The sequence below is a fragment of the Eretmochelys imbricata genome, chromosome 10 (genome assembly GCF_965152235.1).
Source record: "Eretmochelys imbricata isolate rEreImb1 chromosome 10, rEreImb1.hap1, whole genome shotgun sequence".
NCBI lineage: Eukaryota > Metazoa > Chordata > Testudines > Cheloniidae > Eretmochelys > Eretmochelys imbricata.
In genome coordinates, this window is record NC_135581.1 from 32,254,987 (window position 1) to 32,270,288 (window position 15,302).

The 15,302-nt window shown below is 43.4% G+C and overlaps 1 protein-coding gene across 4 annotated transcripts in view; it reads right to left on the reverse strand.

Annotated features, from left to right (window-relative positions):
- LUC7L (LUC7 like) overlaps positions 1-15,082 on the reverse strand; it is a 36,577-nt gene extending 21,495 nt beyond the window's left edge. For 2 of the 4 annotated variants that reach the window (XM_077827505.1, XM_077827507.1), the window contains exons 1-2: positions 14,877-15,045; positions 12,278-12,372 (exon numbers count right to left, since the gene is read on the reverse strand). In XM_077827505.1, the coding sequence (XP_077683631.1) occupies positions 12,278-12,372; positions 14,877-14,937 (156 nt within the window). In that variant the 5' untranslated portion in view covers positions 14,938-15,045. Of the gene's footprint in view, positions 1-12,277; positions 12,373-13,086; positions 13,525-14,876 lie in introns of all 4 variants that reach the window. The other 2 variants (XM_077827504.1, XM_077827506.1) reach the window with 2 other exon arrangements.
- Positions 15,083-15,302: the final 220 nt, after the last annotated feature.

The following is a 15,302-nucleotide window of genomic DNA, read 5'->3' on the forward strand; positions in this document are numbered from 1 at the left end:
AATCAGCAGAGAAGCCTTGATTTCTCTTCCACATTTTTGGTGGTAATCTAGACGTCTGGAGGTTTCCACGGGGCCCTTTACCTCAGTGCACCAAGTTGATTTCCTGATAGAACACTGGCCCTTCTGATCAAGAAACAATCCCCCAGAATTTTTCATGTTCCATAGGCCTCAAGCAGGCTTATCTTCATGTGCCAATATTACCCTGCCATTAAACATTTCTATCCTGTAAGAGATGACCGCTATCAACTACAGGCAATGTCCTCTGGACTATCGTCTGTTTCACGGGTGGTCTATGCAACTGATGTCTCAGCATAGCTACCAAAACGGCTAACAATGCACTAAGATTTACCCCCTCCCTACCTTAAAAACCTACTGGTTGCAGAGTCACCACATTTGCCTAGCCATCCAGATCCTGGGGCATCACATGTTTCTAAGGAGCTCTCCTGCAGATTCAATAACTCCATCACAAGAACTCTTAACCCCTAAGAGCATCTTTCACAACTAACTTGGATGTTGTGAGTTGCCCAAGGAAAAAAATCAACAAAATTCAGGTCCTCATGGATGAGATCTCTGCCATGCCACAGGTTTCATCAGCTCGCCACTCTCTCTTGCTAGCAGGCAATGGTAATTTGTGCCAATACAAGTCTCTGGGTGATGCTCCACCTCTGTCGCTTTCAGAACTATATGATCAGTTAATAGAGCTACCCAATTTAGGGAAGATTACCAGCTGACACTTCCTCCAGAAGTGCTGCCATTGTCTGTTCCATGGCAATCTGTTGGCAGATCCACTAGCAATCTAGATGACGACCAGGCCAGAGCTATCTGCATTCACTTCAGGACAAGTAGTCCCTCAGAAATTCCAGCTAAGCATCAGCCTCCAAGAGTGCAATAGTCCATCTCCCTTCTCCATGTTTCTCCACCTGATTGGTTGCGAATTCTGGAGGGTGACAACAAAACAACTGTAGCTTGTCGCAACCCACGAGGTGGAACAGACCGCAAAAGCTTTAAACAATGTTTTCCTCACTGGAAACCTCTGTGCTGGCTCCCTACGCCACACAGGTTTGGAACCAGGCTCAGCAGTCATGAGACAGAAAAAAAGAGAATGGAAGCTGAACCAACAAGACTGATCATATTGCTAAGAGGTGGTTTCTCCCACCAGTGGATTGTTAACAAACCAGTCCAATGGGAAGTATGAAATTCCATCCTGGCACTGGCATTCACGAGCCTGGTGAACGGACTCCCTGTCTCCAGGATAATGACTTTCCATGCTTCCTTGAAATATCCATAGTGGCCAGATAAATCAAACTGGCGCAAGCCACAATTGTTACAGCAGAGAGCCAGCTCTGCTATAGTTAAGGTGAGAGCACCTTTCTGTTTAAAGGTTAACTCTTGTAAGTGCTCTAAAATCGGCATGGTTACTCGAGTTGCCTTGACATTTGGTGTGCCTCATGGGGTTGCCGGGTGGGTTTAATGATCCAAATTTGAGATTCTTTCGGCAAAGGGTTCCCAAGGTAGATTCCTCCTGAAATAAAAAACACTAGCTTTTCTTAAGTTGACAGATTCTACCAACTTTCTCTGAGCAAACCTAGGGATCAAAACAGGGTTCCAAGTGTGGTCACATGGTCTGATTAACTGGACTTTTAACCCCCCAGGTAGTGCATGGGACCCACCGACACAAATGTGCAGACAGTGTGCTTAAGAGGTTTGCTAGCCAGCCACAACTCATAGGACCTGCACAGCTCAAGAGGACATATTTACAGCCATCAAATCTGAGCAATACTGAGGCACTGTAAACTCAAATCCAACTCTGGGCAAAAATCTGAAAAACAAACAAACAAAAAAGTAGGTATATTGCTACAATACACCCCTGTCAAAGGACTTGCGGGGGGAGGAGGAGGAGGAATATGAGTATAGCAGAAAATTCAGAAGGTGCTCAAAATTCTGTTTGAAAAGATGATAGCTTAGACATGTGAAAGGGGAGGGGAGACATAGAAGTGGGTGGCAGGGGAATTGGGAGGGGCAGGGGCATTGGTCATACCCACATTCTCCCCTCTGAGGGTGTCTGAGCCCCGCTCTGTGCCACCCCATTCGTGCCATGATCTGGGGGCCCTTGCCTCTCTTGGGGATGTCTGAGACCCCCTTCGGCTCCCCCCATGTGAGCCAGCACCCGGGGCAGTCCTGCCCTTCTGGGGGGGAGCTAAGAATTAGCATGTTAGGAACATACACAAGAATACATTACATGCTGAAACTGGTGCGAGGAGTTGAGAACAGGCATGCTTGAGGTATTAAGCACCAGGGAGGAGGTGACAAGAACACTCACTGACACGAATGGGGCAGATCACACGTCTCAGTTCTGTTTTTTCAGGATGTATTCAACTCCATGGGGTGTTCTCATTCTGCTGAGACCATCACATTGAGAAGAACTGAGCCAAGATTTTACTGTGGGGGGGGGATCTGGACACAGCAAAGCACTTGCTGATGATTAATTTCATACAATTATTATAGCAGAGAAGACTTCTCTTTTAAAGGACGATTTTTTAAATGTTCTAAAATCTGCATGTTTACCTTGAAATTTGCTGTGCTTCATGGGGGGGGGGGGATGATCCAAATTTGCGATCATTTGAGCAAGAGGTTTCTAAAGCAACTCTTTCAAATTCTACCAAAATTTTATACACACACCTGGCTTCTAAAAAGCTGATGGCTTATTAGGATGGAAAGTTGAAACAGAAATGATGGCAGGATTGGAGGCAGTGATGAGACAGACAGTCTTTTCTCACATGCTTAAAGTTCCTCTAACCACCATCGAACTGTCAAATTTTGGGGACGTAGACCATGTTTGACATTTCCCTCACCAACTCTCTTAACAAGAAAGTCCAGGACCTTCAGGGTAGCATTCTTTAAAATGCTTTCACTTTCTCCAGTTGAGAGTTCTGGAGGTTGACAACAAAGGAACTGGGGAAAGTCAGACAGAACTGCAGGATCTCAAAACATGGATAAGATGGTGATGTTTGGAAGAGGGATTCAGGTTTATTAGGAACTGGGGAACCTTTTGGGAAAGGAGACACTTATACAGAAAGTAAGGGCTCCACCTAAACCAAAATAGAACCAAACTGCTGACATGTAAAATTAAAAAGGACATACAAGAGTTTTTAAACTAAGGGCTGGGGAAAAGCCAACAGGTGCAGAACAGCACAAGGTTCATACAGAGACATCTCTTAGGGGAAAAAGAAAAAGGAGGACTTGTGGCACCTTAGAGACTAACAAATTTATTTGAGCAACTTAGGCTTGAATAAAGACTGGGAGTGGATGGGTCATTACACAAAGTAAAACTATTTCCCTATGTTTATTCCCCCTCTCCCCCCCGCTGTTCCTCAGACATTCTTGTCAACTGCTGGAAATGGCCCACCTTGATCATCACTACAAAAGGTTCCCTCTTCCTTCTCCCTGCGGCCCCCGCTCTCCTGCTAGTAATAGCTCACCTTACCTGATCACTCTCGTTACAGTGTGTATGGTAACACCCATTGTTTCATGTTCGCTGTATATATAAATCTCCCCACTGTATTTTTCCACTGAATGCATCCGATGAAGTGAGCTGTAGCTCATGAAAGCTTATGCTCAAGTAAATTTGTTAGTCTCTAAGGTGCCACAAGTACTCCTGTTCTTTTTGCGGATACAGACTAACACGGCTGCTACTCTGAAACATCTCTTAGGGGAAGATTTATAAATGGGGATACTCTATATCCTAGTAAAGAGGAGAGGATAGAAGCTGATGAAGTACAGGTAGGAACTGAAGAGAAAGTTAAATTAAAAAGAGGCCCATTCAATTACATCAGATGAAGGCAGACAATTAAATATTGGCAAATTTAATAAATGCTTGTTTACAAATGCCAGAAGTTCAAATACTAAGATGGGTAAACTTGAGTGCCTGGTATTAGATGAATAATAGGCATCACAGAAATGTGGTAGAACAACAATAATCAACAGGGCATGGTAATACCAGGGTATAAAACATATAGGAATGAGATAGTATGTCATGCTGGTGGGGGAGTGGCACTACATGTGAAAGAAAGCGAAGAGTCAAATATAATAAAAATCTTAAATGAATCAAACCATACCACAGAATCTATATGGATAGAAATTCCATGCTTGAACAACAGGAGTATAGCAGTAGGAATATACTACCAACCATGTGGCCAGGATGGTGATGGGGATTGTGAAATCCTCAGGGAGATCAGAGAAGCCATAAAATAGTAATGGGTGATTCAACTCTCTCCATATTGACTGATAACATTTCACCTCAGGACAGGATGCAGAGATAAAATTTCTAAACACCAGAAAGGACTGCTTTTTGGAGAGCTAGTCCTGGACCCAAAGGGGAGAGGCAATGCTTGCTATAGTCTTAAATAGCGCACAGGATCTAATCCAAGAGGTGAAGATAGCTGAATTGCTTGGTAAAAGAGACCATAACGTAATTAAATTTAAAATGCTTGTGCGGAGAAAAAAGAAACCCACCACAGTAGCATTTAACTTCAAAAAGGGGAATACACAAAGATGAGGAAGCTAGTTAAATGAAATTAAAAGGAACATTCACAACACACTCAAATAAATTGGCTAGTCTCTAAGGTGCCACAAGTACTCCTTTTCTTTTTGCAAATACAGACTAACACGGCTGCTACTCTGAAACCATTCACAAGAGTGACATGCCCGCAAGCTGCATGGCAACTATTTAAAAACACCATAATAGAGGCTCAAACTAAACATATACCCCAAGTTAAAAACAAAAACAAAAACAGAGGACCAAAAAACCACCATGGCTAAATAGAGTAAGAGAGACTGTTAGAGACAAAAAGACATCCTTTAATATTTGGTAGTCAAATCCTACTGAGGAAAATAGAAAAGAGGATAAACTCGGGCAAGTCAAGTGTAAAACTATAATCAGGCAGGCCAAAAAAGAATTTGAAGAGCAACTAGCAAGAGAAACAAAAACTAACAGCAAATTTTTAAGTACATCAGAAGCAAGAAGCCTGCTAAACAATCAGTGGGGCCACTGGACGATTGAGATGTTAAAGAAGCCCTTAAGGAACACAAGGCCGTTGTGGGAGAAGCTAAATGAATTCTTTCCATCATTTACCACTCAGGGAATTCAAAATTAACATCCCCGCAAAAAAATGGATTCACACACCCAGGGCGTGCGTCTGGTTCAGGTGTCGGGGAGACGTAAATCACTTCAGGAGGTGGGGCTGGGCTCTCTCTTCTGGCTGCAGGAATCTCTGCACCCCTCCTCCACTTCCTGCTCCCATCACTCTCTAGCCGCAGGGGGAGGGATCACTGTAGGTGGAGCTCCATCCCCATTTGCCCAACCTCTGTGCATCCAGATCGCACACCCTCTCCCCCCCTGGCCACAAACAAACACACACACACCTAGTTCTCCCCTGCATCCGGATCCCCATCCCTGTACCTGGACCACCTCCAGCTGTCAGGACACATCACCCTGCACCTGGACCACACTACAGAGTTCCCTGCACCTGGACCCCAACCCCACTGAGTCCCAACCAACTGTATCCAGACCTGCACCCTACCAAGCCTCACTCTCCAGTACCCAGCCGCATCCACTGAGCCCCATGCCGAGACCCATCGCTCTCCACTTCCAGACCCCATCTGCTGAGCCCCAATGACCTTCACCTGGACCTCCCTGCATCCAGAACCCCCCACCAAGCCAACCGCAGCCCAATTGCCCCACACCTGTATCCCCCCAACACTAAAGCTCCTCCATACTTGGATTCTGCCAGGCTGAGCCTGCTTGACCCACACCTGGATCTAGGGCGGGAGGGGGAGTCGGGGGGCAAGGCTGAGCATGCATGCAAGACTCTGTCCCTCTTGCTTGCTGTGGAGCCACACAGATGTGCCAATATGCCTAGTAAGGAATCCATTTTTCAAAAAACATTTCCTGAATCTGTTTTGCTATCTGTATTGTTACAGACACACTTGCTGAAAAGTATGTTGAAATAAATTACCAAAATAATTGAAAATGGTTTGATTATATGGTGTTATTTTGACAAACAAAATATGCCAAATATTAAAACATTGTGTGCAGACTTTTTAATATTTTGGTGCAAAATTCCCCCCGGAGTAGGTAGGAGTCAGTCCTTCAAACACGACAGATGTTTCTCTGTGGTTACAAATTCATAACACGGTAACACCCATTCAAAACAAGAATAACCAGAATTCTGGAAGTTACTCCTTATTACCATTTGGGCTGCTAACCTTGTTCTCATGGAACAGGTGATCAGCGGACAAAGGTCCCCTCCTCAAGGCTGAGTTTTTGCATAACCAGAGGGGGGTACTTTTGCATATACCTTCGCATAGATCTTCCCCTAGGAAACTTTAAAAGTTCATTCTTGTCTGGCACATTGTTTCAACTAGTCCTTTGAAGCTCATAGCCCTTCCCAGAGTCCACATTAGTCACATCTCCCTGCCTGAAACATTACATACAATAATACACAAACATTTGCATTTATAATACAAACTCTTAAGATACACCCACGATATTGCAGAAGTTGCCCTGTCACAAGTGCCAAAACAGCCTTGCTACAGCTGCTCCTACTGATACCACGATTTTATAGTGGTCTATCGGTGGTACAATCTAAAGATTAAATACTGAATCTTTCCTCTGTTGGCAGCAAGCATGCCAGCTCCAGCCCCCATATTACAAAAGGCAAGGCTATAAATTGTAACTGCATTTTAAGCAGTGTTACTTGACTACAGCAATATAAAATGACTGATTTTGTAATACTTTAATATTTACCATTGAAAGCAAGTCCCTCTAAGCTGTGCACATGCACCTAAACCCCGCGCACACAAAAAAATGAAATGCTACATTGGAGCCAGGCCGTAATATCATTTACGGGCGACTTTTGACATTGTTCGCCTGCCATCTATCAACACAGCCAGATTCTACTTGCTGGCGGGGGGAAGGGAAGGAGGAGGAGGAGGGAAAGGAGGGCAATGAATCATACCCCTCCCCACCAGCATTTCGAACATGGAACGTTGATCACGTTGAGACCCACACATCTCCTTGTAGTCTGTTCATTTGGCTATGTACAAACTCAAGTACATGCGAATAAGTCAAAATGCCTGGCTGTAGTTGCTAAGGAACTGCAAAGATTTCCCAGAAATGAACAAAAAAGGTAAGTGCTGTTTTCGTGGTTAAAATCTTTCAAAGACATTGGACATCAGACATTTACTCGTGATGTTTTACCATTTTCCGGCGTTTTTTTTGCCACAGATGCATGGAAATGATCGGAGCTACGCACAAACTTCCGGTATCCTGATCTGAATGATCTCCCATTTGCCCTTTTGTCGAGTCACGCTGTTAAGCGCATTAAAATAGTAGCCATATAATAAAAGTATTAATTTTAAATAAACCAATCCGGTAAAAAAATCAATCCCAAAATGTCACTGTCTAGAGGTCTAAAGCATAAAAGAACAGCAACTTCATTTAAATCTGGATGGCTGGATGAGACTATAAAGACGGTTATACGAAAGTCACATAGTGTAATGTTTGTTAAACTTTGTGAAATATTCACATATGATGAGGACAGAGTCATTTGTGTATATTGTTAAGATGCCAGAGCTTCAAGAGAATTTAACAGGAAGAATGTAGAACGATGTATGGAAGTTGGATTTCTTAAAGCGTCATCTGGCAAGTAAGTCTAATATAGATGGTGGAACAAGACTTAGAAACAAAAACCCTTCCTTACGGAGTGGATTGCTTAGCATGATTCTTGAAAGTCCAGCTGACAAGCAGAGGATGCAAATTAATCTTGAACGCAAGCACTCAAAGAAGAAATCAAGGTATTTATTGACAGTGTGTTGTTGGCTATTAAAATGAACAGCGCAATGCTTCCTGTTCAGGATATTAATGACCACAGGGAAAAGTATGTGCGCATACCAGTGAGCTGGAGAAGTAAAAATTATGCTTTCGAATTTCTTGAAAATATCAACTGCATTGTCCAAAATGACCTCATGCATGAAATAGCATCAGCAATGTTTCATACTCTAGCTGTTGATGAAAGCACTGATATATCCATTAACAGATACTTGATACTCTACTTTAAATATAGATCCCTATATTCTGCAGACTATAAAACTTCGTTTGGTGGACTATTACGATTGCAAGAACATGATGCTGTTTCAATCGTGTCTGCAATCAAAGAGTTTTATAAAAAACACCAACTTGATCCAATGAAGATGGTGGTGTTCACATCTATTGGTGCCTCCGTGATGTTGGGCAAACTCAATGGCGTGGTGGCTCAGCTGAAACATGATATTCCACGCTTAGGGGATTTCCGATGCATGGAAAGAGATCAAGCTGATAAGAGACATCGAAACCTTAATGAGGACCATCTACACAGTGTTCTATCGGTCATCCAAGAGAAAATGCAAATTTCAGGAAATAGTGGATGCTTCTGAATGTGAGTCAGTGGCTTTCAGGCCACTCAGTGAAGTGCGCTGGTTATCTAGGCACTTTGCACTTCAAGCAATTATTTGCAACTATAATCCTCTTCTGGAATATTTTGAGCAAGACAAAGATACTGATCCGGTTTCTAAATACTGCCACAAAAAGCTGAAAGCCATGGAATACCGAATAACATTAGAAGTTTTGAATGGTGTTTTGTCGGAGCTGGCTTCACTATCCACGCTGCTCCAGAAATGGGGCCTTACGCCTCTTGAAGCATTTCACCTTGCCCGAGGTAAACTGAACAAGATCAGAAGACAGTACCTTGGAGATTCAGTCTTATGGAGTGACAAAGTTAAGGCTCTCTTAGATATGAGCTCTCAAGAAAATAATGAAATTGATACCAATTCCATAATAACTTTCATAAACATCTTGTGTGCACATTTGGCAGATAGGTTTCCAGAGGATGAAGTCCACAAGTGGTCTGCTTTTGATTGTGTAGCAATAGTTAAGCGTGACTTCAATTTTGGAATTCATTAGGTCAAATCCCTATGTTCAAAATACAAAGACTTTCTTGCTAAAGAGATTGTTTTGGTCAGTCAGTACAATGACTTCAAGTTTGCAGTAGCCAAAAGAATCAAAAGCCAATCGGTTTTAAGTTTCCCAGATATGGTGACATTTGCTCACCAGAACGAACAGTTTCACGATCTTGCAAAGTTGATGGATATTGGAGGAACATTCCTAGCATCAAGTGCAGACTGTGAGTGTGGCTTTAGCTTAATGAACACTCTAAAAAACAAACTATGGAATTGTTTACAAGTAGATCATTTGGACATGCTGATGTGTATTCATAGCATCATAGAATCATAGAATATCAGGATTGGAAGGGACCTCAGGAGGTCATCTAGTCCAACCCCCTGCTCAAAAGCAGGACCAATCCCCAATTAAATCATCCCAGCCAGGACTTTGTATTAAGAGTTACCAGCTGGATGGAGAACTGTTAGATCTGGACAGTGTTTATACTGAATGGGCAAATGAAAAAGATCGCAGGGAAAAACAGTAAGATTAGTTTAGCGGACTTTGATATTTCGACCAATAAGAAATTAAAATTCATTTGTAATTACATATCTTATTCTTGGCTGATAATCATTTATTGATTTTTTTTAGGGAAATTTTAAATTTAAAAAACACAAACTCTTGTCTTTCTTTTTTTACTTATGTTGTCTCTATCTGAAAACCCATATAAATTGACATAATGGAGTTTTAATTTGCAATTTTTGATAATAGTTTTACAGCATGTTATTTTATAAGTAAAAAGAACAGGAGTACTTGTGGCACCTCAGAGACTAACAAATTTATTCCACAAGTACTCCTGTTCTTTTTACTTATAAAATAACATGCTGTAAAACTATTATCAAAAATTGCAAATTAAAACTATTTAAATGTATAAGCATTTTACTCGCTTGGGCGCATTTGCCTCATGGAGCACAAATTTGAACTCTGCTTCAAAAATTTGCACAGAAGAAATTTTTTGCACACATGGCCTGTCAAAAATTACAGGGAACACTGAAGGCTACAGAAGAATTCAAGTATTTGAATTCATCTCCAGCATGCAGCAGTCTAGTTCTCATGTGGCAATGACAGAAGACATGCTTCATTTTCTTCTGAAAGAATATCCCAGTTTACTGTAATTCAGCAATCTGTCTGGTGGTATCCATTTTCCATAAGTAATTTTTTTCATCTTTACTCAGCCACCCCAAATTAGGATACTTTTAATTACATAAAATCTTGTCAGCACCATCAAAATCCTGCATCCTCTTTTTTGCTCCTATAGAATACATTTGAACTGAACACTCAAGATGAGCCAGATTTTTCCCAGGAAGGGAGGCAGAAACTAGAAAAGCAGGGAGGTGCAATTGGTTTCCTTCTTTCATCTGCAGATTAAACAAAATCTGCTCTGACACACTAACATGCTACTTAGCCAAACCAGTCCTAAGAACTGAATTACAGTGAACTACAAAATGCCATTAATACTTGAATATATTCCCCATCAAAAGAAAGTTGTTCCCTGGGGAATCCATCAGGACAGGGCCACATGCAGTAAGACTGGAGACTGGAAAGCTGGGGAGTTGAATTATTAAATTAGATCAAAGAGAAACAAGGTTGTTTAAAACTATCTCTGAGTTCCACAAATGAGCCTTGATCCAACCTGCTGAAGACAGACGGTGGGCTGGAAGGGGCAGCAGCCGTGTCCCATTTAAGATTCATACATTGCAAAGTCAGAAGGGACCATTGTGATCATTTAGTCTGACCTCCTCTATAACAGAGACCAGAGAACTGCCCCATAATAATTCCTACAGCAGATCATTTAGAAAAAAATCCAGTCTTGATTTTAAAATTATCAGTGATAGAAAATCCACCATGACTCTTGGTAAATTGTTTCAATGGTAAATTACTCTCACTGTTAAAAAATTATGCCTTATTTCCAGTTTGAATTTGTCTAGCTTCAACTTCCACAGCCACTAGATCACGTTAGACTTTTCTCTGCTAGACTGAAAAGTCCATTATCAAATATTCACTCCCTGTGTAGATACTTATAGACTGTGATCGTCACCCTTTAACCGTCTCTTTGTTAAACTAAATAGATTGAGCCCTTTGAGTCTATCGCTATAAAGCAGATTTTCTAATCTTTTAGTCAGTCTCGTGGCTCTTTTCTGAACGCTCTCTAGTTTATCAGCATGCTTCTTGATTTGTGGACACCAGAACTGGATGCAGTATTCCAGCAGTGGTCGCACAAGTGCCAAACACAGGGGTAAAAATCGCCTCTCTATTACTACTCGAGATACGTAAAGCTGGGGTATCCACACATCTCATTAGCCCTTTTGGCTGCACCCTAGGAGCTGGTGTTCTGCTGATTATCCACTATGACACTCAAATCTTTTTCAAATCCTGCTCCTCAGAGTCCCTCATCCTACAGTCCCCAGATGGCCGACACTCGTTCTTCCTAGATGGGTACATTTATATTTAGCCATATGAAAACACATTGTTTGCTTGCACCAAGCTTACCAAGAAATCCAGATAGGGCAATCTGGATTTCTTGGTAAGCTTGGCGCAAGCAAACAATGTGTTTAATAGCATAGGTTCAAGAACCAATCCCTGTGGGATCCCAGTAGATATTCACCTGTTCAGCAATGATTCCCCAATTACAATTACATTTTGAGACCTATCAGTTAGCCAGATTTTAACCCACTTAATGTTTGGCGTGTTAATTTTATATCTTTCTATATTTTTAATCAAAATATATGATACCAAGTCAAATGCCTCACAGAAGTCAAGTATATTACATGAACACTAATACCTTTATCAACCAAACTCGCAAATCTCATTAAAAAAAGATACCAAGTTTGTTTGAAATTATCTATTTTCCATAAATCCATGTTGACTGACATTATATTATCCTCTTTTAATTCCTGATTAATAAAGTCCCATATCAGCATTAGAAAGTTTCAAAGGCACCAAGTATGTCAAACTGACAAGACTGTTCTATTTTAGCACCAGATATGGGATTACTAAAATCCCTCACTTCTGACCACTTCCACATAATTCTACAGGCAGATTTTTTCAACAGCAACATGTGTGTGTGTCACAGATGGGCATGCTGAAATTCATGCACTAGGTACATTCAGAATTTGCAGAGGATGTCTGATCTTTCCTAATTGGCATCTCCTAAGATGTATATATGGCACAGGGATGTGATCTGAACAATTTCCATTGCCTTTTATTTCACCATATCTTACAACTACCAAGACAGACACTTACTGTTCCTGCCAGGATATCATGAGGGCAGCAGTCCAGGAGATGGCTCTTGCAGACACGATCATCTGTAAACTTCACCCTTTGCCTCGTTTCATCTCCTGAAATTCATGTGTTGGTTTAAATAAGAAAGCATTAGAATGCTGATAAAGCATGATGGTGCTGGTATGATCATTTCGCCTCAATATGTAGATTAAAAATACTTCATGTTCCTGTTCCCCAAGATAGTTTGGAAAAGCTTAGAGGAGAATAAGGTATTCTGGAACTTTTATAATTGGCAACTGAAATATGAATGTTGCATTTAGATGACCAGTACACCACATATTAAATATGGTGCTGGAAAGCCAGAGAGCGCCCATGGCCTGTTACCAATGCAAAGAGACAGCCTAGCCAGGGAAAAAAGACAACCTGGCTGATAGCCATGACAATTTTTTTATTTTCCTCTTTTAAATATACAAAGGATAGGGGCAGGAGATACTGAAACCCATGCTATCAGAGGGCCATGAATCACAAAACAGGGCTGTGCCTGGCAATTTCTACAGGCAACTGCTATTTATTAATCCAATAAGATAATGCTTCAGTCCTATTGGTTTGGACAACTAAATATGCAGTGTGCTTTCCAAGGCCATGTGAGGAATGAAGTTTTTTAAGTGTTGGCCTGGAACACAAAACATGTACTTCCCACCCCACCTTCCCACCCTCAGAAAACATTTTACACTTGGGAGCCACTTAAACAAGACAATATCAGAAAAGCAAAAAAAAAAAAAGAAACAAAGTTAGTCAATACACACTGCGAGCTCCAACACATACTATACCCTTCTGCATTCTTCAAGACCTCAGCTGCAGAATTTTATGCCCACTGTTGAAAAGTTTTAAAGGAAAAGTTTTCTTGCCCACACCTGCAGTAAGGAAGTCAGGGGAATGATACATAAAAGTAAAGGCAAAGTGGCAATGGTATGTGACAATTTTATAGCTAATCTGTGTATATGACACAGGTATGTGTAATACTAAAGTATGAATATAGTTTAGGATTTGCAAAGCATCCAGGATTAATGTCGTGTCTACTGAAAATGGTTTTTTCTCTCTCTTTCTTTCTTTCTAAGCTACACTCTTAAAATTACTTGTGAAAAAAAGCAAACACTTTTTTTGTTATAACAGCTTTAAAAATTGGTTGTGACTCACGGCTCGATGAACATGAGGCTTTTCTGCAACTCCCTTGCAGATTGATGTAGGCAGGCAAAGATACACTGAACCTTTATAAATAAAATAGAGGGGCCACAATTGTTCAGTTTGTATGAAATAAAAATATGGGAAGCAATTCAAAAGCAACTCAATACACAAGAAAGAAAAAGCACTTATTCACTTACGAAAAAAAGTGCAAAGAACCAGGACAGCCCTGCTAATGTGCCAGAATGAGTTTAAATATTCAGTAGCTCAGTAGAAAAGAAAATACAAACCATAGCAGGAAAATAGTTTTGCATAGGATGCAACATTCCTGTCCTTGGCAACTGCTATGAGCTTCAGTTTCTACATACAAACCTACCTAACATGCTTCTGTGTGTAAAGCACTGACTGAAGGATAGAGCTTTTCCTCTGAGCTTATGGCCGGAAAGTCTCTCCAAATAAATATATATTAAATCAGGAAAGTTAGACTTCCAGCTCACCTTGCAATGCAATAGCAGAAGCACTCAAGGCTGCTTTAGGGGAGGCTTAGATTGTCTCTGTTACAGAACCGCACACTAAGCACATATCCTCTGCTGAGGTTTCCAAAGAGTCCCAAGAGAAAAAGGCTGCACAGGCTAGACCTAGGCTACTCTGATTAATTACTATAAAAGAAGAGGCTCCACATTTTCAAACCCAGGCTCCCCACAAGGAGTCGGCCAAACCCCACATGTGGGCTCTCAAGTTGACACAAACAGAGACAAGTGTCAAACAGGCACTGGAGTTCTGAACCGAGTTGTTCAAAGGGGAGCTGCAGACGCCCTGGTGAGACACCCCCTGTTTGAAGTGGGGCCTGGGCAGTCAGTGTGCCCCCCTCTCCCCGGGATAGGTACTGAAACAACCACAGACTCGGACAAGTCTGACTCATGCAGACGTTTCCAGCAGCTGCCGAGGGCTCTACACGGACAATGACAGGCGCCACAGCTGGACAGGGCCCCTGCAGACAGGCTGGGGGAGCATCAGCAAAGCTCAGGTGCTGGATACGGAGCCTCCACAGCTGGGGGCAGCAAGAGAACCGGGGGCTCTGCCAGCTCGGGAGACGGGAGGGCAGGGGAGAGGGGCTCAGACCCCGGCGCCAGGGCCCCCGCTGGGACGGAAGCGAGCAAAGGAGCGAAGATCTGTCCTGGGAACCAGACTCGGGCCCAGGAGCCAGGGCCCCGGCGGGGGAGAAGGGGGCGGGCTCAGCCCAGGAGGCAGAGCTCGAGGGGACGGTCGGACCCCGGATCTGTCCCCCACGGCGAGCGCTGACCCTTCCCCAGCTGCCGGGATCAGGCCCCGCTCAGAGCCCTCGCTGGCGCTTGCCCGGGCCCGGGCCCAGCGCGGCCGGTGCCGGCCCCCGGCCAGGCCGCGGCGCTTCCGGCAGGCCCCGCCCGCCCCTACTCACCGTCCCGGGCCGTGCCCATGAGCTGGTCCAGCAGCGCCCGCATCTGGGCCTGGGCCGACATGGCGGGAGGCAGGCAGCGCGCGGCTCCTCACAGCGGGGACAGAGCGGGCGAGGGGCGCAGCCAACAGCTCCGGCGCCGAGTCCGGCCGCAACAGCAGCCAGCGCGGGGCACGCTGGGCGGAAAGAGCCCCGCCCCCGCGCGGCATCCTGGGAGATGTAGTCCTGCCCCGAGCCGGGCTGCTCGGAAACGGGGGGGCCCTGGCCCAGCACCCCCATGGGCCCTCCCGCAGCCACCGTCCCCGCCCTTCCTCCCACTGGCCCGCCAGGGGCTGAGGCTGCTGGGGGCTCCCCAGAGCCCCACTAGTGCCGTTAACACTGGGGGCCTCTTAGTCCAACCCCATGTGTCTCTGCAGAATGGAGCCTCCT